General features: G+C 40.3%; 1 protein-coding gene across 1 annotated transcript in view; it reads left to right on the plus strand.

Moving 5' to 3' along the window:
- The window catches only part of ECT2L (epithelial cell transforming 2 like), a 72,037-nt gene that overhangs the window by 33,497 nt on the left and 15,755 nt on the right, over nt 1–22,785 (plus strand). The window contains exons 9-17 of the mRNA XM_080665282.1: nt 147–285; nt 4,627–4,795; nt 7,720–7,848; nt 11,560–11,652; nt 13,810–13,992; nt 16,057–16,160; nt 17,763–17,888; nt 18,952–19,038; nt 21,917–22,131. Coding sequence (XP_080521408.1) covers nt 147–285; nt 4,627–4,795; nt 7,720–7,848; nt 11,560–11,652; nt 13,810–13,992; nt 16,057–16,160; nt 17,763–17,888; nt 18,952–19,038; nt 21,917–22,131 — 1,245 coding nt within the window. The remainder of the gene's footprint in view (nt 1–146; nt 286–4,626; nt 4,796–7,719; nt 7,849–11,559; nt 11,653–13,809; nt 13,993–16,056; nt 16,161–17,762; nt 17,889–18,951; nt 19,039–21,916; nt 22,132–22,785) is intronic.

Consider the following 22,785-nt stretch of genomic DNA (forward strand, 5'->3'; position numbering starts at 1 on the left):
AGGGTTGCAGATTCAACCCCGGACAGGGCACATGCAATGTTTCTCTCTCTCCCTTCCTCTCTCTAGAAATCAATAAACATTAAAAAAAAATTTTTTTTTAAAAGAGAGAAAACGAGAACTTCACTTATTTCCCCTTGCCCCTACAGAAGTAATGATTTTGGAAGACATTCCTACCCTTCATTATCAAAGAAAAATTGGCGTGGAGTTTTAAAAAATGATGACAGCCCTTCGCATGCTTTCCAGACACACTTCATATTAATATCATCTCGGATTCCTGCGTATGAGGTATAGGGCTAGAAGGCCAGGCCTTTCCGGAATCAAGTTTTTTCACTGACATTAGAAATTGTATGGTGATCTTTTGGCCACCATGTGTGTGATAATGATTCATCTAAAAGAAAATTGGTCTGATCTAAGTGGAAATTTACAGACGCAAAACAGTTTTAAAAATGAGAAGCAGTAAAGATAACCATAAATTAAAATTATTTTTTAAAAGGCCTAAACTGCCTTGTATTAGTAGTTATCCAATAAATTCTTATTGAATTGAATTTGTTGCACTTAAACCACAAAAGAGCAAGGTTATTACAGATTATTTTAAAACTTCTTTGGAATACCAAGGAATTTAATAATACCATGTACCTACCATCTCTCAAAAAAAAAAAATGTCAGAAATCCTATTTTGTGATCTATTTAATGAGGGTGTCATTAAATTAAATATGCTCTTTCTATAATGAAGTTATATATTTTAATTTTAATATGAATAAGAAAAATAAAGGAAGTACACATATACATTAATACACACACAGGGCATATGTAAGCGACAACATTTAGTAGGTTATATCCATTGGCCTACTTAAAGTTTTCCAATAAAATTTCTATTTACAACAAAATGCTTGTTTTTAAGATGTGAAATCACTTCTACCTCTGGGTATCTAGGAGTTGACCTTGATCATTCACAGTGGCTCGCTTAGCGTGTCCACATGGAAGCAAGGTCAGAGTTTTGATCTCCACATGGGCCACAGATAGTTTCCCTAATTGTTTAAAAGTGCATCATGCTGGGCACAGAGGATAATTGGTGACAGGGTATGGGTGAATAAGCAGGTATAAAGTAAGTCCATTCTCCTACCCATCTTCTTTATAAAAGACTGTCATAATTACTTATTTGGTTATCAATATTAAGGGGGGTTAGGTAAAAAATAGGGTGTAACCATGTGGTAATTCTCTATTCTGTTGAACTGTGATCTCCAGAAAGTGGCATGAGGCTTGAGAAAGAAAAATCAATGACTTCAATGACTTTTTGACCTGTCTGCTCCTAATAAAACTTAATCACAATGAAAAGTTTATTCATCTGTTGAATTCAAGGAACAGTGTTTTAAATTTTTATTTAAATAGAAAGTATTTAGGGGAGAAACCAAGATGGCAGCATAGGTAAACACCTAAACTGCTGCCTCGTGCAACAATTTCAAAACTACAACTAAAAGACAAAACAGACATCATCCAGAACCACAGGAAGGCTGGCTGAGTGGAAATTCTACAATGAGAAGGAAAGAGAAAAGCACACTAAGACTCAGAGGAACTGCAGGAGGCAGAGGTACTGAGATGCATGCGTGCGCTCAGAGAGGACTGGCAACTGAGTGCGCAGCTGGCTTTCTCAAGTGGGAGGGAGACAAAAGCTCCAGACTGTGCTGAACTCCAGTTCCGGACGAGACTCTGGGGACCCAGACTCATACGGGGTGAAATTGGACTGTCAGGAAAGAGAAAAGCACACTGAGACTCAGAGGAACTGCGGAAGGCAGAGGCACCGAGGCGCGCATAGAGAGGGCGGGCAACTGAGTATGCGGTTGGCTTTCTCAAGGGGGAGGGAGACAAAAGCTCCCGACTGCACTGAACTCCAGTTCCGGGCGAGACTCTGGGGACCCAGACTCATTCGGGGAGAAACTGGACTGTCTGGCAGCAGGCGGAACTCGAGGGTGGCTTTCTCTCAGAGGTGCTTGCAGCAATTACCATGGGACACTGAGACACAGGGGCCTATTAGGGCAGGGCTGACAGGAAACCAATGCTGTCTGCTCCACCCTGAGACTCCGCCCCATTCAAGCTGAGCACAGAGGCTTTTGCAAGTCTTGTCTCATAAGGGTGTCTCCAGCACAGAAGTTCTCCCAGCATAGACACAGCTGATTCTCACAGCCAATTGGCCTGGAGGTCAATTCCTCCCAGTGATACCAACAACAATCAAGGCTTAACTACAACAAGACTGTGCACACAGCCCACAAAGGGGTGCACCAAGAGTGTCCATCTCAGGTAACTGGGGAGGCTGAGCCACTGGGCCCTATAGGACACCTAGCACACAAAGCCACTCTATCAACTCAGGGAAGCAGCCAAAATGTGGAGACAAAGAAACAGATCACAAATGAAAGAAATGAGGAAAGCAAACGACTGGATATAGAGTTCAAAACCACGGTTATAAGGTTTTTCAAGAATTTTCTAGAAAAGGCCGATAAATTTAGCAAGACCCTCGAGGATATGAAAAAGGACCAACTAGAAATTAAGCATACACTGACTGAAATAAAAAATATTATACAGAGATCTAACAGCAGACTAGAGGATCGTAAGAATCAAGTCAAAGATTTGAAATACAAAGAAGCAAAAAACACTCAGCTGGAAAAGCAAAAAGATATAAGAATCCAAAAATATGAAGATAGTGTAAGGAGCCTCTGGGACAACTTCAAGCATACCAACATCCGAATTATGGGGGTGCCAGAAGAAGAGAGAGAGCAAGATACTGAAAACCTATTTGAAGAAATAATGTCTGAAAACTTCCCCCACCTGGTGAAAGAAATAGACCTACAAGTCCAGGAAGCACACAGAACCCCAAACAAAAGGAATCCAAAGAGGACCACACCAAGACACATCATAATTAAAATGCCAAGAGCAAAAGACAAAGAGAGAATATTAAAAGCAGCAAGAGAAAAACAGTTAGTTACCTACAAGGGAGCATCCATACGACTGTCAGCTGATTTCTCAACAGAAACTATGCAGGCCAGACAGGAGTGGCAAGAAATATTCAAAGTGATGAATAGCAAGAACCTACAACCAAGATTACTCTACCCAGCAAAGCTATCATTCAGAATGGAAGGGCAGATAAAGAGCTTCACAGATAAGAAAAAGCTAAAGGAGTTCATCACCACCAAACTGGTATTATATGAAATGCTGAAAGGTATTCTTTAAGAAGAGGAAGAAGAAGAAAAAGGTAAAGATAAAAATTATGAGCTAAGATTTGGAAACAGCCTAAGTGCCCGTCAGCAGATGACTGGATCAGAAAACTATGGTACATCTACACAATGGAATACTATGCTGCCATAAAAAAGAAGGAATTACTACCATTTGTAGGCACCTGGATGGAATTAGAGAACATTATGCTAAGTGAAATAAGCCAGTCAATGAAAGAAAAATACCACATGATCTCACTCATTTGGGGATAATGAAAAACATTATAAACTGATGAACATAAAGATAGATACAGAGGCAGTAAAACATCAAACAGACTGTCAAATTACAGCGGTAAGGTTAGGGAGAGGTGGGGAAATAAGAGATCAACTGAAGGACTTATATGCATGCATATAAGAGTAACCAACGGATGCAAAACATTGGGGGGTGAGGGCATGTATGGGAGTGGGGTGGGGGGGGGCAATGGTAAGATATGTACATATATAATACCTTAATAAAAAAAAAGATAAAAATTATGAACAACAAATACATATCTATCAACAAGTGAATCTAAAAATCAAGTGAATAAAAAAATCTGGTGAACAGAATAAACTGGTGAATATAATAGAATCAGGGGCATAGAAAGGGAGTGGACTGATAATCTCGGGAGGGGGGGAAGGGGTGTGGCGGGTGCGGGAAGAGACTGGACAAAAATCGTACACCTATGGATGAGGACAGTGGTGGGGGGGTAAGGGTAGAGGGTGGGATGGGAACCGGGTGGAGGGGAGCTATGGGGGAAAAAAGAGGAACAATTGTAATAATCTGAACAATCAAGATTAAATTTAAAAAATAAATAGAAAATATTTATAATTAAAAAATTCAGCCTGGCCAGTGTGGCTCAGTGGTTGAGCATTGACCTAGGATCAAAGAGGTCACCATTCGATACCTGGTCAGGGCACATGCCCAAGTTACCTGCTTGATCCCCAGTAGGGGGCATGCAGGAGGCAGCTGATCAATAATTCTCACTCATCCATGTTTCTATCTATATCTCTGCCTTCCTCTCTGTTTTTTAAAAATTCATAACTTAGAAGAAAACAAAAACTAAGAGGTCTGTTGCAAAATTGAATGATCTCAATTTTATTATTTTTTAAGATGTATATAGGTCTCTGTGTATGAGTGGAAGAAAATAATAGAATTTATTTCTAAATGCTGGAGCTACAAATGTATATAATTTTCTCCTCTTATAATTAGAAAAGAAATAATTTTTAAAAACTCCAGTGAAGGAGAAAACTTATTGTTCTCTTTCCATAATTTCTGAAAAAAAGTCTTTACATGTCACAGATTACAAATTCATTAAATTCCTTTCCTTAGCACTAGTCTAAAGTGATGGGCTTTGGTTTCTACAGCTTCAGTTTTATTTTCTAGATGGTGGTGGACAGTGTTAAGGCAGGTGTCATTTCTGTGGTGTACGAACACAGTGGCATGACTTTGGAGAGCCTGCTGTATCTCACAGATAAAGCCCTGGGTGGGCAAAAGGCACAGAGCATGGGAATATTCAGCGATGGGGATAGCAGGGAAATCAATTTACTCCAAGGTAAGATGGGACTGGAAAGAACAACCCACTTAACACTGGTGTGGTATTCGTCCCAGTCAGTGTATGACCTTCAGAGTACCATTGAAATTCCAATTTGTTAAGAAGGTTGATAACCCAGCTCAGAGCAATCAGGCAGGAGTTCTATTCAGGTCTTCCACTTCCACTGATTTAATGAGGCCCACCCATACTAGGGAATCTGCTTTACTCAGTCTATCTATTCAGATGTCAGCCCAAATCACCCTCACAAACACACCCAGATTAATGCTTGACCAAATTTCTGGGGAAAGTGACAGGTAAAATGAACCATTACACCATTAAACAACAACTCCCTTTTCCCCCTCCCCCAGGCATTACTATCCAACTTCCTGTTCCTATGAGTGTGACTATTTTAGATATCTCATATAACTGGAATCATACAGTATGTGACTCTTTATGACTGGCTATTTCATTTAACATAATGTCCTCAAGGTTCATCCATATTGTAGCATGTAATCAGATTTTCTTCCTTTTTTAAAGGCTGAATAATAGTCTACTGTATCTATATACCACATTTTGTTTATTCTTGCATTGATGAACACTTGGGTTGCTTCCACCTCTTGGCTATAGTGAATAGTGCTGTTAAGAATATAAGTATGCAAATATATCTTAGAGATCCTGTTTTTAATTCCTTTATATATACCCAGAAGTAGAATTTGTTGGATTACATGGTAGTTTTATTTTTAATTTTTTGAGAAACTGTTATGCTGTTTTTCATAGTGGCTACACTGCTTTACAATCCCATCATCAGTGCACAAGTGTTTGAATTTCTTTACATCCTCACCAACACTTGTTATTTTCTGTTCTTATTGTTTTTTTTCTTCATAGTTGCCATCCTAATGGGAATGAGATAATATCTATTGTGGCTTTGATTTGTGTTTCTCTGATGATGTAGAGCATCTCTTCATATGCTTGTTGATCATTTGTATATCTTCTTTAGAGAAATGTCTATTCAAGCCTTTGCCCATTTTTTAATTTGGTTCTTTGATTTTTTGTTATTGAGTTGTAGGCATTCTTAAATAGTCTGAATATTAACCTCTTATCAGATATATAACTTGCAAATATTTTCTCCCATTTTGTAAGTTACCTTTTACTCTGTTGATTACATTACTTGATGAAAGTTAAGCAATTTTAATAATAGCAAATACCGAGACCTATACATTGGTGTGCACTCACAACATTCATTATACTTCCAATGGCTATACCACAAAGGAAAGGATTGGCTGATATCATTAACTTGTTATGGGCCATCTTTTAAAAACTTTAATGGTTACCCTTTTTTGGGGGAAGGAGATGATAAATGTTTTAGAAATAAACTTTTAGTTTCTATTCTCCCTCATACTATAACTTGCATCCTTCCTTGTTTATACCTAAAATAGAATTGTTTTAAGTTTTGCTAACTTGGAATCTTCCATCTTTGTGGGATGAGGGAAGAGAGATGGCCAAGGATCCAGCTGGCAGGGATCTCACTAGATAGCAGAGTGAGTCTCCTGAATCACCCATCAAACTGCCATCTCTGCGGCTGGAACTCTACAACTGGGAATAGTTTCAGTGAATTTTGTTATTAGCAAAAACTAACTGCTTTTGGATCAGTTTCGCCTTATTTTTGGCTTTTCTTGTTTAGTTTACCTGTGCCTGAAGCCAGTTGTGTTCCACATTAAATTTTTACATCCCCAAAGTAAAGCAGCTGCTATTTGGCTTTTAAATTTATGATTAATTACATGGCGGCTCCTCTCTAAATGGTGGAGAAGTAGCAAGTGCAAGTTTACACTGTGGTAGTTGGTTCACCTCCTATGGAGCAAAAGAGCCTGGTGGGTTTTCCTGATCTGAGCTTTTTTGTTCTCCAGACGAGAAAAGGTTCCAAACTCTGCCTTTTCTTTGTTTTCTTTTATTAAAGCAATAGTAACAACAACAAAAATACCTCAGAAAACTAAAGTTTCCTTCTATATAATTGTGGTGTTTTCCCAGATGCCTTTGCCTTAACAACAACAGAATGAAATCTCTTAGTCCAGTCACCTGAAGAGGACCTTTCCTTACGTGTTTAGACGTCAGGATTCCTGTGACTGACTTGATTTGCATTACGTTTCTGGGGTTCAGGAATGCAGAGTCTCCAGAACTGGTTCAGAAATGGGTTCAGACACACTCACTTTAGCTGGGTCATCACACAGATTCCTAGGGGGGGGGGGGCTCCACCTCCGGGAGCATTACTTCTGCTTGGAACAATTTTTTTTTTTAATTATGTTTTTAAATCCTCACCTGAGGATATTTTCCCATTGACTTTTAGAGAGAGTGGAAAAGAGAGGGAAAGACAGGGAGAAATATAGATATGAGAGAAACACATTGATTGGTTGCCTCCTGCATGCGTCCCAACCAGAGTCCGGGCCAGGGAGGAGCCTGCAACCAAGGTACGTGCCCTTGACCGAAATCGAACTCAGGACCCTTGGGTCCTCAGGCTAATGCTCTATTCATTGAGCCAAACTGGCTAGGGCTGAACAATTTATTTTTTGATAGACAACTGTGGGAAACATTTCTATTGGAACTCGGTTGTAACATTCCAGGACTTGACTGGCCATCCATTCTCAACCCTGTTGTGAGCCTGGTAACTCACACTGCTACACAGTGGAGGCAGAAACACAACATCCTAAACTAAGTGCGCAGTGTCCAATAAATCCAGAATGTGAAGGAGACCAGGCCACGCTGAAGTCCAGCGGCACCTCTGGTGGCCTTAACATGGCATGGCGTTGAAGCAGAGGTGCCATACGGATCTTGGTCTTAGGAGCAGAGGTTGGCTTTTAGAATTGTGGTTCCATTTTCACAAACTGCTGAGAGTTTCTTTCTGTTCATGATAGCGTTACAAATTGATGTGACTTTTCAATTTCTTTCCTCAGGCTATAAAATTGGTATTAAAAATTTATTGAGGCCTGATGTGAGAGACTTCTGGGAGAAATTAGGAAGCTTCGTGGCCCCTGAAGAAGAAGGGGGTCACGTGGACCTCTTCGTACCACTGGGAGCATCAGGTCAGTTTTGAAAGGTTGCGGTCACGCCTACTTTATGATGACGTTTGGTGAATTTGTGACATACCCTCAGTTCAAATGATTCTGTCACACTTACTCTTTATTTCTTTTTTGCTTTATACTTCATATACTCGGGGATGTAGAGGAAATGGGCATTGGGGTTAGTAGTCAGAGTAACCTGTTCCTATAGAAATATAGCCAGTAGTGACAAGAGCCAGCCAGGAACATTATTTCTATTTCTTCTAGAAAACACAGTAAAATCAGCATGCACAACACAGGGGAAAGGGCCTGACCAGCACAGGAACCGTAATTGGTCAATGTGAGAAAGCTTTCCCTGCTGTGTCTGAACCTGGGATGCGTGAGCTTGGTGACAAGGACCTGGACTGGAACTCCACTCAGGGCACTTCAGCTGCGTAGCCTTAGGCAAGTTTGCAAACCTCCATTTCCTCATGAGTATTAGGGTAGTAGCATCTTACCTTATAGGACTTGTGAATACCCAAATAACAAAAACTTCAACTACACAAATATATAACAATATAAATACCTAATATTAGAACACTAGAAACAGTGAAGTGCTTTGTGAAGGTGAGTGTGGTTGCTGATATAAGTTAAAGTGCCTACTTATCTAGTATCAAAGTTGATTTCAGTACTTGAAGGGAAATTTCGAAACATTAAGTCAAATTCACTTTTGGGTTATCTGTTAAATAAAAGCTCTGCATTCATGGGCACTGGGTTTATTTGTTTATTTACCAAGCATAACAGGGGAGAGGGAGTGTGAAATTTAATTTTCTCATACTGTTTCTTATTACCCATTCTTTAGAGAACTGTGTGTTTTTAAAGTTCTTAATTTTCAAATTTCACTGTCAAGCTTCAACCAGGGGAAAGGATAAAAACCAAAGGATGGGAAGGGGTTTAAAAAAATGAAATACAAGTTATTGTACAAAATTTTTACAGTTATTAGAATTATATAATCTCAACTATGCATAGAAAAATCTATGTGGAAATATAGCAAAATATTAATAGAACTATATATTTTCTTTTATCTTATTTGCCTACACTTTCTGTAATAAACTAGTATTACCTTCTTTTATAATGAGAACAAAGCCAATTTTCTCATTGGAGTAGAAGGAGAAAAAAAGGATGCAGGAAAGTATAATATTGAAAGGCAGACAACAAAGGCAAAAGAGGAAAAGAACAATAGTTTCGTGACATAGAAACTGTCTGAAATGAAATTTAATGGCACGCAAACACTAGATTTTCCATCACTATTCTGGGCCCTAAACCCACCCCTACACTTCTTGTCCAATGTAATTTCCACTTGGATGAACCATGAAGACCCTGGTTCAATCAGAAGACACTGGCTTCTCAGCCCCAAAACCTCTTTCCCACCACCTCAAGCATCACTCTTGAGTTTGTCATCCCTGGTAGCTGTGTCACCTGTGATATCTTGGATTTCAAGCATATGTCTCTCTGAGTCCCACTTCCAAATCATGTACCAAGTATTCCCACTCTTTATCGATTTTGGCTGAAGACCTCCAATCCATACTCCCACATTTTCACTCTCCATCACTATGCTTCCGTGCTTGGTTTCTTCCTTGTTAAACTTGGATTTAATGGTTTATTATTACATTACTCTCTTGCAAAGACTCTGAACCTCTTTGTCTTTTTCCTGGCGAAATCCCCACCATTTGGCTAAATCCCAGTGCTGGTTAAAACACAGCCATCTGCAAAATCTATGCCTGCCTGCACTGAGACAGCTGAATATTGTTGGATAAAGGAACACAACTGTTCATATAGATCGAACTTTATTTAATGGCATAAATATCAAATGGGATTGCTGCACTGAAAAGCAATCCTACCACATTTCCTGGTAAATTCATTTTTCTACTCTTTGAGATGACTATTTATTACATCCCTTCTCCTCCCTAGTCAAGCTTTCCAACAACGCTCTCAGCTGCTGACCTCACCTTTGACTTGCCTAAGAAAACTCCCTAATTTCCCTCCCAACACCAAATCCACCACCTACTTCCCTCTTACCTTCATTCTCTGTCTTCCCTTCTGTTGACGATGGAATAAGCACCCCTGTTCATATCAAAGTTAGACTACTCCATTTAGACTCTGTATCCCACCGCCTTTCACCTTCTGACTTCACTTCCATGCTTCCATCTTCTCGTGTAGACTCAATTCTCTGTCTTGATTAGATCATTCATATTAAATCAGGAACACCTGTAGTAGCTCCTGTCTCCCCCCCGCCCGACCCCCTGGCAAAAAAAAGGAAGGAGTGAGCATAAACTTTTCCTCACCACATTTTGAATTGACTATACCAGTGGTTCTCAAACTTCAGTGTGTTTTTTAACCTTTTAAAGGTCTTGTTAAAATACACATTGCTGGGCCCCACCCTAGCATGTCTGATTCTGTAGGTCTGGGACGGGGTCTGAGAATTTTCATTTCTAACACGTTCCCAGGTGCTGCTGCTGCTGTTGCTGATGCAAGGGCCACACTTTGAGAACCATTGTTCGACTGCCTCTACCTTCCTCACCTGTCATTTGCTCCTCAAGCTCCTACAAGTGGTCTATCTCTACTGAAATTGCTTTAGAAAGAAAATAAATGACTTACACATGCCCAAATCCAGTAGTCCCTTCTCCATCCTCACTTTGCTTTGACTTCTCAGCAGCACTTGATGAAGATGGACATTCCTGAAACTCTCCTTCTCTTGATTTCCTTAATACCACACTCTCCTTGTCGTCCCCCTGCCTGCCTCAGTCACACCTTCTTCTCATTCTCCTCTGTTGGCTTCTCCTCCTCAGCAAGACCCTTAAATGTGCCCAGGCTGGATCTGGGCTCTCCTTTTCCATGACTACACCTGTTTCCTATGCAGTCTCATCTATTCCCAAGACTCTAAATTCAGTATGTATGCTGGACACTCCCAAATACATGCTTCAAGCTCTGACATCTCTGAGCTGCAGACTCATATCTAGCTCCCACTTGACATCTTCATATTGTGCATTTCTACTAGCTTCTCAAAGTTAACACATCTAAAACAAACTCTTGGTTGCCTGTTTAGCGCCAGACCTTCTCCTCCCCAGTATTCCTCAGTTAAGATGTTGTCATTCACCCAGTTACCCAAACACCTGAATTTCATTTTATTGGGAGCATTGTTAAAATGTTAAAGCAGCTTCATTAAGGTATAATTGATATACAATATTTAAATGTACAATTAGATAAATTTTGACATGTGTAATATACCCTGTAAAACCATAAAGCAATCAAGATAATGAGCATACTTCAATCTATACAGGTCACTGAAGGAGTGAAATTAATGCCGTGCTAAACTTTGACCATTGTATCCATTCTGTGTTTAACAGTTTTAAATCTGTCCCTTTACAATGAGACTTCTCCCTGGTGTCACGCTATTTTAGAAAATACACGCGGACTTTCTGTCTGTGGCCTGAGTATTCCAGATTGAAAATAAGCCCCGGGTCAGACCCCATGCCCTCTTTTTCACCCTGTTGTGCAGTCCTCATAAATGAAGTGTTTGGACTTCAGCTCTTAGGGGTGAACTGTAACATGCTGATAAACTATTCCACGAGGGATCTGAATTGAGAACAAGAACTGCTATGGCTTTTCCTGACCAGCTCATTAGTGCTCTTCAGTAACACTTAACTGTTCCCTGGCAAAACCTGTGAGTAAACTAATGAAAGTGTTTTTGTGCAGAGGCAGGAATAGAAGTTCTTTCCCAGCTGTCTCAACTAACCGGCACGCTCTTTACCGCCCCGGCTGGGATTGCAACTGGCTCTTACCAACACAGTAAGTGCATGCGGGGGCGGACCATCGCGCCCACGCACTAACTCGGGGATCCCCAACTATGAAGCACCACTGAAGGACACTGGTTCTGGCTGAAGCCAACGACTGTCTTGCATTCCTTTTCTGAAACTGTCATTCCCCAGCACTCAGTCATTTGCTTAGAAGGGGATTATTTTTTGCAAATATTTGCTTCAAGCCATCATTTGTAAAACTCAGTTGAAAACATCATCTTTAACAGTTAAACAAGCATGTTTAGTTGCTGATCTAGAGAAAGAACAAGTACAAAGAATAGTTTTTTAGTAAATATAATTAATATTATTTCATTTGAAAAAATGAACAAAGAGAAGATTAAGAAGGGGCTTGCTCAGGTTTCATTGGTGTAACATTATCTGAGAGGAAAAACAGTCAATGATATTATACACACAAAAATGTGTGTGTAATATCCATTTAGATATGAAAGCTGAAGATACTGGATCAAAACATAACATTGGCTGACCAACAGGAGAACCAAATTGCTTTGTTTGCTCCTCATTCTCCGCTTTAGCACTCCCAGCCTCTTATCAGAGAATGTTTGGGGTGATGCAGAAACTATATATAAAGCATTTGTTCTCTGGTCCCAAATGCCAGGGGCCTTTGAAGACGGGAAAGCTGCCATAATTGGGGAACTTGTACGGGAAATGATGTAACAGAAAGCACATTGACTTAGCAGAGTTTTGTAACAGAAGTCACTTGTTAACTGCAGTTTATATTATGATAACATATTTGGCCCCGGGGAGAGAGGAATCTGCCTAGCAGAGCAGAGCAGGGTGCAGACACTGTCGTTTACAGAACAAGTTTTCTTCTTTTCTGCTCCTCTGTCTCCTCTTCCTCCTGTTCATCTTCTTTCCCCTACTATTCCTATTCTCCGTCTAGAACAGTGGTTCTCAACCTTTCTAATGCCACGACCCTTTAATACAGTTCCTCATGTTGTGGTGACCCCCAACCATAAAATTATTTTCGTTGCTTCTTCATAACTGTAATTTTGCTATTGTTAATGAATCGTAATGTAAATACCTGTGTTTTCCGATGGTCTTAGGCGGCCCTGCTAGCGGTTCTCAACCTGTGGGAACCTGTGGGTCGCGACCCACAGGTGGAGAGCCACTGCTGTAGAGACTAAGACCATCGGAAAACACAGGTATTTACATTACGATTCATAACCATAGCAAAATTACAGTTATGAAGTAGCAACGAAAATAATTTTATGGTTGGGGGTCACCACAACATGAGGAACTGTATTAAAGGGTCGTGGCATCAGAAAGGTTGAGAACCACTGTTCTAGAAGAACTATTATATAGATTTTTCACATGTTTAGCAATAAACATAATGGGAGGAGAGTCAAACAAGTCTATTCAGGAAAGAAAATCAAATTTAACACGGCACTGTGTCCTTCAGTAACGTTTTCAAGGAGAGAAACGTGCATAAGCACCCACTAGAGTCGTGCAGAGATACATAGAGAGATAGCAGCTTGTAAGAAAGATACAGGGTTGGCTATGACACGGAGGACTTTGGATGGCATGATGGGGAAGCCAGGCATAGTGGATTTCCCTGTATTTTCATTTTGAGGATATAAACATAAAACAGTACTGTATAGCCAAAACCGGTTTGGCTCAGTGGATAGAGCGTCAGCCTGCGGACTGAAAGGTCCCAGGTTCGATTCCGGTCAAGAGCATGTAACTTGGTTGCGGGCGCATCCCCAGTAGGAGGTGTGCAGGAGGCAACTGATCGATGTTTCTCTCTCATCGATGTTTCTGACTATCTATCCCTCTTCCTTCCTCTCTGTAAAAAATCAATAAAATATTTAAAAAAAAAACAAAAAAAAACAAAACAGTACTGTATATTCTTACTTAGATGCCTACTTCATTTCCCGATTCACAAATCCAGCAGCTATTTAATTTTTAATGTCAAACATAATGACAACCTTATCTATCAAAGAATAGATAGGTATTTGCTATTATTCACTGTAGTCTTTTTGAATTTCTAATTTTATCTCTGAAAGCAGACCGTCTTAGTTTTGTAATGAGAAAGGATAATAAGCTTGATATAAATACGGTTATAAACAAGAAGTAGAATTGTTTCACCCAAGCTTACGTCTGCAATAATAAAAGGAGAAAATAATGTCAGTTCTTAGTGACTGGCTGGGACAACAGCAGGAAAGGGCACCCCCCTCCATCTACTTCAGCGAATCCAAGCTGCAGACGTGGTCCAGCCTCACGGACTTCCTGGAAGACACCTTGAAATCAGTGCGGAAACAGTTCAGACCTCTCTTCAAGGAGTTGCAGAAGAACGCCAGTGGCAGGATAATAGGTGAGAGCTCTTGCTACGCCTGTTGCAGACCTTTAGTTGACTCCTAAACATCTTCAGTACTGCTTTATTCCGTTTGTTTTTCCTATCTTCCTTCAAATATAACAAATATCCACTAAGAATAAATATTAAATATTATTTACTAAGTATTAAATAGTATTTAATAAACATTAAGTATTTAACAAACATTAAATACTCTCTAATAAACATAAATATTAAACCTTACTTAATAAATAATAAATATAAAGATGAATAGTTATAGTCATCTTCAAAATGCTGAAGCTAGTTCCTGGTTTCAGATTTTGCCATCTTATTAATCCTGTGCCAGTCAATTATTTACCTAGACAAAATTTGCTATTTGCTCAGCCATCCAACTCTGTCCTTTCCCCATTGCTATTTGCTCTCAAAGCTAAGCAACTCTTAAACCACAGCACCCACTACTTAAATTGTCCTGCAATTGTGTTCTATTTATTTTTTTACTTAAAATGTATAATTGGGTGATGGATTCATGGCCTTCTGTGGAACCTATTGGGCATTATTGAATCTCTCATTTATGTCCCATATCCATGATCAAATTATCACAATAGAGGCTTTTGGAAACAATGTCCTATGTCAACTGGATCTTCACCTAAATCAATCCATTCTTTAAATAACTTTTAAAAAATATTTTTTTATTGATTTCAGAGAGGAAGGGAGAGGGAGAGATAGAAACATCAACGATGAGAATCATTTATCGGCTGCCTTCTGCACGCCCCCTACTGGGGGATTGAGCCCACAACCTGGGCATGTGCCCTGACTGGGAATTGAACCATCATCTCCTGGTTCATAGGTCGATGCTCAACCACTGAGAAACACAGGCCGGGAAAAATCAGTCCATTCTCTAAAATACTTTTTTATCTTATGGGTAAATGAATTTTCCCTCTATCTTTACCTATTCGGCTTTCCCCTAACTCTTCCCATCTAACTAAATAAAACACCCTATAAATCAAATCTTTAGATACCTATATCCTTATTTTCTTTCTTCCCTTCCCCAGCACTCCTGCTTATTTAACATCTATTTATACAGTTACTGTTTATGCAAGAGCAGGAAACACAAGTAAGTATGCAGATATTTTATGTCAATATAATATAATAATAGCATATTGTCAGTGTATATCTTTACATAAATGCCTCCAAAACAGGGATTTGTCTTCTTGGTTTTAACTCTACCACATTTAGTAGATGTTCAACCAATATTTTCAAATAGTTATTAAATAATAAATAGGGAGAAATTATTTTTCCTGGTATTTCCTAGATATAAAAACTATACATAAAAGTAGAAAGATTATCTCTTTAAAAGATAGAAGTATTTTTTGATGATATATGTAAGCAATAAAAAGTAAAATAGAAGGTAATTCTTTTCATATAAATTCAAGTTGTCTAAAATATTTTTAAATGTAAAAGATATCTGTGTATGTATGTTAGTATATTATTTTCTGTGTGCTTAAAATCTTTAAGTATTTGAGCGCAAAGATAAAGGGGAGGGTGGAGGAATCTTCGGTGTGATTGCGATTCTACAATTTAAACTTATTCCTGGCTGGTGTGGCTCAGTGGTTGAATGTTGACCTATGAATCAGGAGGTCACAGTTCAATTCCAGGTCAGGGCACATGCCTGGGTTGCAGGCTTGTTCCCCAGTGGGGCGCCCACAGAAGGCAGGCAATCAATGATTCTCTTTCACATTGATGTTTCTATCTCTCTCTCCCTCTTCCTTTCTCTCTGAAATCAATAAAAAAAAATTTAAACTTACAAGGTTCATTTTCATGTGTTCTCTCCTTATTGTTCAATTTATAGATTTTATTCAAGATCAGCTTTGTCAGGGTGGGTACTTTTTATGCGCTGGACATTTAGTTGCTATTACTTGTTTTATATTTTATCATGGAAGATAATCCTCATGGCATAATAGAATTTTAATTTTTATTCTTTGCATTTTTATTCACTAAAAAGCAACTGTAAGGACTGAGCTGGGTTCTTCTTGATTACATCTCTTACATAAATTAATTACAGTGCATATGGCTTTATATTTACAGGACAGTTTATGTTTGACACCATGAGTATGACTAACATTCTGAATAACCAAGAAATTGCACAAGCTCTGGCAGATGGATTGGCGGAGCTTTCAAAAGAAAATCCTGTAAGTATTTTTTTTTTTTAAAGAAAGCACACTCCAAAAACCCTAACACTTAAATAAATTTTTAGTTTGTGTTTATTTATCGTTTAATTTGTATATCCACCCAGGGGTGCAATTCCTTAGAAAAATTACATCCGTTTGTAAAAACAGCTACTGAGAGATTCTGGGCCCAAGATCTATTAGGTACACAAAATAGGCAAATAGTAAAATCTAGGTTATTTAAAAGTTGACTCCGTGGTGCACTGTTTTCTGTCTTGTGATTAATTTCAGTCAGAAGTGACTTATTTAAAAAACACATGAGTGGCTTTATATTTCACATAAACATTATTCAATAGTTAAAACAATTAAGCGTATGAAAGTGTGAAAAGGCTAGATAAGAAGGAAAGCGAACACAAACAGATCTTCCAAGCGACAGGAAATACAATAAGCAGCCTGTCTGGGGGAGTGGAGAACAGGGTGGGACTAGGGAGACATTAACACACCGGATGCTTTTTCAGGTCTTTAGTTCTCAAAGGGGAGAGTCTCAGGTCCTTCTCTTCCACTGTAGTAAATCAACTTCGTGGGTAGATTTAACGTTGTCTTCGCATGAGTTTTCCTTATCTCTCATGTGTCTGTTTTGGTTTCACCTTGGCTTCCTGGGTAGCCACCAGGTGTCCCCAGGTTAGCGTCCAGCGTGGAGTCTGAGAGGCTGCAGGCGGCCATGATTTGCCTCCTCTGCAGTCTCAGCTCCCAGCACTCTAGCCAACCCACTGGCGGCTCAGTGCTGAAGGCCCTGGTGAGCTTTGTCGATAAAATGATCAGGGATAGTCACAGGATAAGCCTGAGGCTTTGAGAGATCCTGCACTGTCTCCCAAAATACCATCAATTTACTAAATGCGTTTGGTGTAGGTTCAGTGTACTTACTGCCACCTCATTATTTAAAAGTAACCGGTATGATATCATTTCAATGGTGCTCAAACCAGCCGTGGGCAAACTACGGCCCGCGGGCCGGATCCAGCCCGTTCGGCTATTCTATCCGGCCTGCGGAGCCGAAAGAGTGGAGGGTTCTCTTGCTCTCCCCTCCGCTCCTTTATATTAGTTCACACAAACACTCCATCCATGCTTTTGTTCTGGCCCTCCGTTCCAGTTTAAGAACCCATTGTGGCCCTCGAGTCAAAAAGTTTGCCCACCACTGGCTCAAACTATAGCCTGAGAGGGAACCAAACTTGAGTGTTTTTCCCAGTAATTCAGCTGCTGTAGCCCCTCTCTCAAGCCTTCTTTCTCCTGAAAGACAAGATCCCTCCTGTCCCCTTCCTCATCTGGCCAAGAGGCCGTTAGGGGCCACTTTGGTTCTGACGATATTGAGACCCAATCATGAGACCTTGGCAACCTAACTGAATGGTGACAACTGGCTGAGAACCAACAGTATACATGGTAATTGGAATATGTGATGAACTCAGAAGCCCCATTTACTGACTCTACGTGAATAATCATTACTTTGTTACAAAAGCTGAAAACTCTACTAAAAAAAAATCTGTCCGCTTTTCTACTGCACTTTTGTTGACCTATATTTCCAATGAATGCTTTAAATATGAATTTTGGGGGGATGGGGTGTGGATTTTTCAGGACAAACCTCTGGAATATTTGTCATATTTTCTATTGAAGAAATGTAGTGAAAAGAGCAAAGATTTGGAAGAAAATGTTATTCTGACAAAATCTGACCCAAAGGCAACATTCAATTTATTCATGAAGGTAAAGTTATTGCTGCATTTTTATGCCATTGCTTCGCTGTAGAGTTAGACACATGTGCTTGAGAAATTCATAGGCAATAATGATAATTATTGTCTTCCACTTGGTCATTTCCTCTAAGAACTTTATTTTCTTGAAAAGGTATTTGTAGGATCATGAGTGACATTTAAGCCACTTACTAGTACCAGCATCAGATGCACCACGTTGACTGGAGTACGCTCTGGTCATAGAGGAAAAGTTGGACATTTGCATTTTGCCTCTTTTTCAGTTGAGTCCCGAGATAACATAAAGATTTTTTTTTTTTCATTTGCAGCCCAGGACAGTGTGTGTGTGTGTGTGTGTGTGTGTGTGTGTGTGTGTGAAACTAAGCATTGTTCTTCTTTTCTTAGTTGAGATTCAATTTCATAACAGAAAAGTGGGTTTGAAGCTAGTACTTCAGGCAAAAAGTAATCATTCTGCCAGTACTATCATCAGAACCCATACTTTCTTGATTAAGTGAAATAATCAGGATTCAGAAAACACTGAAAATTGCATTGTCAGAGAGCTGAGTTCTATAAAAATGTCATTTTAGAACCATTTTATGCCCATAGAAAATCATCTACCTATCTTGCGTGATCACAGGCTTGGGATACCAGCCCCAACACAAACCCCCCATGGAGCCCGGTAATGGGTGTAGACTTCTGGCATCTTAATAAAAGTCAGGTGCCCCGTGTGCCTGTGACTGACAGGGGACAGAGCGGAGCTGAGGCAGAGGCCTACCTGCACCATGTGGGACCCCCTGCCTGTGAGGAGCTCCTGAGCAGCAGTCTCACTCCCCCAGCTCCCGGGGAAAAGGGAGCTGCCCGGGATTTACTTTCCAAGCGTAATGCAGTGCAAAGGAGGCTGAAGGGTTTTTTATTTTTCACATAACATTTGCTTTAAGAGAGGCATCGATTTTGTCCAGTGCTGATTCACTGACTCGGAACACCGTAGTTAGGGCTGAAGGCAGGGCCACAGAGCCTCCTGTGGGCACAGCACCTACGTTCAGACGTGCCTCCGTGTAATCAAGTCTGCATTGAATCCTCAGGAAAGAAATGTTCTGGAAGACAATCCCCAGGACACAAAACCAAGTCTCGGCAAAAATGATCCAAATTTTGAGGTGCTGGTTCAGCTGGTAAGCCAATTATTATGTAATAAAAATTTCCCACTTGTTTTTCTCCTGAGGTCCCCCCGCCAAAAAAAAAACAAACACCCAACATACCCTACAACAACAACACTCAACCACTTTCGCCTTTATTCTGATTAGTTCTTTTTTCTTGAAAGTTTCAAGAACGAAGTAAAAATATGTCAAGAGGGGAAAAGCTCCCAAATGTAATTGGGGGAATCCAGTCAGTAGCTTTTTCTTTTCTTTTTTTAAATTTTTGTTTGTTTGTTAGTGAGAGAGAAACATTGATGTGAGAGATATACATTGATTGGTTGCCTCCCACACAGGTCCCAGGACTGGGGATGGAGCCTAAAACTGAGGTATGTGCCCTTAACAGGAATGGAACCTGGGACCCTTCAGTCCCAGGACCAATGCTCTATCCATTGAGCCAAACCGGTTAGGGCAGTAGTTTTTTTGTTTTGTTAATATTTCCTGGTCTGAAATGAAGTTGAGTCAAGGAGATGGAGGTATCACATCTTGGGAGCAAAAGCCACCTCTGCTACTCCATGCGTTTCTAACTAACACGACACAAGGACGGCAGTTAAAGGAATGACGCAGGCACAAAAGGTTAGGCTATCCGACCCACCCAATCACGGTCTGACTTCAAACGCTGAGTAGAATCAGTATAGCGTTTAGGCCTTCGTCTCTCAGGCCAGAACGGTAGGGCTCAGAGGAGGCTGCAGCACAGCAGAGCCTTAGTCCGTCCTGCCCCAGTACACAGCTCTAAGTGCTGTTTTGCTTTTCTCAGCACATGTCCACATTTACCATCATATTTCATTCTCGAGCTCCTCTAACATAGATATCAGTAACCACAGTTTTGTAGATGAGGAACTAAAGTTAGAAGACTTAAAGGACTTCTCTAAGGTTAAATAATTGGCAGACATTTGCCAACCATATCCAAGGACAGATGAAGTTAAGAGAATAAACCTCGTTTTGGTACATGAGCACAAAGCTGATGAATATTCTATTGAGATCCTCCCCTATATACCCAGCCTTTAAAACCTCCCAAAACAAAGGTCCCTGCGCATGCTCTCCCTCCCAGGAGCACACCCACGTTTCCCCCTGCCCCCCAACCTTCTCTCCCCACAGGCACGTATCTCCTAAACTCTCAGGGACCCCTGAGGCTTGCAACCAGGACAGCAACTGGAAGCAGCAGTTCATCCCGGGAAACCCCCTGAGCCTGTCCCCAAGTCCCCTTCCCTCTGCCTTCTTAGTGTGCCAAAGCAGCCCAGCCGAGGCTCATTTCCCTGGCCCTTTCTGGTTTCACTGTCCCCAGCTTTAATCAACGTCCTCTAAAGTTAAAAAACAACAGCAGCTGGCAGAAAGAAACTTAAATCCCATGGCCCTGACCTCAGTCCCGAGGCTGTTTTTCAGCCGACAACACCTGGGGGGGTACCCCTACTGCAGTGCAGACCGCAGCCCTCACTGGCTGGGTGTCAGAGAGTATGACTGGGAAATAAATACCTGACAACAGTCTTAAGACAACAAAAAGTTTGACAACTGAAACCTTAAGTCAAAATCATTATAAATGTTGGACGGCCCCAATGAATTAAAAATATGCAAATATATATAAAAATATAATATGGCTGCAAGCCAATCCTCAAGTGGGAAGCAGTTGTATTTTTTAACTCATTAGATATATCTAGATAGGCATTATATACAGACCATGTGTTTGAAAGATAAAATTAACTAAGAACTGTGTGTTTATAGTATTGCAAACAGAGAGTTTTCTAATTTTTTTCTTGTTACTTTTCCATTTTAATTTTAGTTCATAAACTTCTGGTTGACTTGTTTTGAGTGAACATCGTGTGGCACTAGGCTTTACTCCTGTCATTTTATTTGGGGCTTGGGGTATACTTAGGGCTGGAGGGGAAAGAGGAAATTGTGTTCTAAGAGTATTAATAGTTCTAGGCTCAAATACAAGCCCACTAAAATTTTAAAATTTAAATATTATAATTGTTTTCTTTTGTAAAGGTGCTGCTCATTTTACAACTTTTAAAAAGTACAGATAAAAGGAAAAGAATTACCTATTCCCAGGAATGAAAACTAATTTCTCCAAATATAAACATAGCACGCATAATAATAGGGTGTGGAATTTCTTTACACCAGTGTATGACTTTTCCCTCTGCATTAAGAAAATAAAACAAAAACAACAACAACAACAAAAAAAAGAAAATAAAACAAGACGTTGAAATATAGGAAACAGGACATTTGGCAACATAGCTACACAGGGAGATGAGTTCACAGTTCCCAAGTTAGGTGCTTTTCCCTAAATACTGAAAGAAGAGCATGAGTTTCCATATTTCATAACATGCCCATGGGAAGTAAATTACTTGATAATGAGAGGGCTAGCTCATTTCAGTTCTCTGTCTGCAGGATAATCAATAAAACACCACTGGGGGAAAACACACACAAATAACAGTGGGCAACCCCAAGGCCTCCTCACCAACCACAGAGGCAGGATGCTGCCTTCTCATCACTGTACAGCCAGCAGCTAGCACAGGACACAACGTGTATTCAAAGGACAGACTGAGAAAAGTAAAGTCTCAATCTGCCCTCTCAGGATCCAAGCGTAAAGTCCCATCTCTACCACAGCATCACACTGGCCCAGTGTGAGGGGCTATTTGGCGATACTAGGGACAAGCGATGTTCAGCGAGGTCCTCCACAGTCCCCTATAAAGATTCCCTTCAACCCTGCCTGTCACAGACCAGCCAGGGCCATCTCAGTGACTGCCCAACTGCTAGTACTTCCATTGCTCTGTCTCCCTCCACTTTCAGGCTTTTGAGGGGGCTGTATGCCTGGAAAGAATCACTATGCTTTCTCTGAGTGCTTAATGCTTTTCTACAGGAGGGAAAGCTCCAGATGGACTGGGCTGCCAAGCGAACTAGAGTTGCAGGGGAACTCTTACAGAGTGAGAGAAAATACGTGCAGATGCTGGAAATTGTGAGAGATGTTTATGCCGCGCCACTAAAAGCAGCGCTGTCCTCAAACAGAGCAATTCTGAGTGCTGCAAACCTCCAGATCATTTTCTCTGATATCCTGCAGGTTTTAAGTCTCAACAGGTAATTCCTGAATACGTATTTTCTGAAATACTCAACTGTGTGGTGGGAGGAACTCACACTCACCTGCAAGAGGCTCAGGCAGTCTCTGCCTCTCCTGGGGACCCTGATCATGGCACAGAAGAGAGAATTTTTGCCACTGGGCTGCAACCAGTAATGATGATTCTCAGGGCCTGATCCCTGCCTCAGTTCAAACCCCTGGTACTAGGAGTGGAGGTCAGTGCCAGGCAGTTCTGTATTCAACATATTCATGCAAAAGACAAGACAGTATGTTTAGTTGAGCAATGGGAAAGGAACCGAAGGATTTGAAGGGACTAAGTTACTAGGATACTTTGCTTAAAGAACCCATGGTCAGCTTAATAACAGTAGATGTTTTGAGTATGTCATAGGACACAGAGGAAGTGATCATTTGATCTGTGGTAAAGACAAACTAAGCTTGTGGTTCTCTGCCAGTAACCTTCCAGATCAAGCATGTCAAACTCAAAGGCTAACACGGGCCAAATAAACAAGGTTTAAGTCTATGTGGGCCGCAAAAAAACAAAAGCTTCAATTTTCATAGAAACGTAGGTTTATTTCGATAGAGACATGCTGAATACAAAGGACTAAAATAAATGAGTAACCGTTAACATAAAATAATAGAACATTTTAATAAAAATT

This window comes from Plecotus auritus (genome assembly GCF_963455305.1).
Source record: "Plecotus auritus genome assembly, chromosome: 4".
In the NCBI taxonomy this organism is placed as follows: domain Eukaryota; kingdom Metazoa; phylum Chordata; class Mammalia; order Chiroptera; family Vespertilionidae; genus Plecotus; species Plecotus auritus.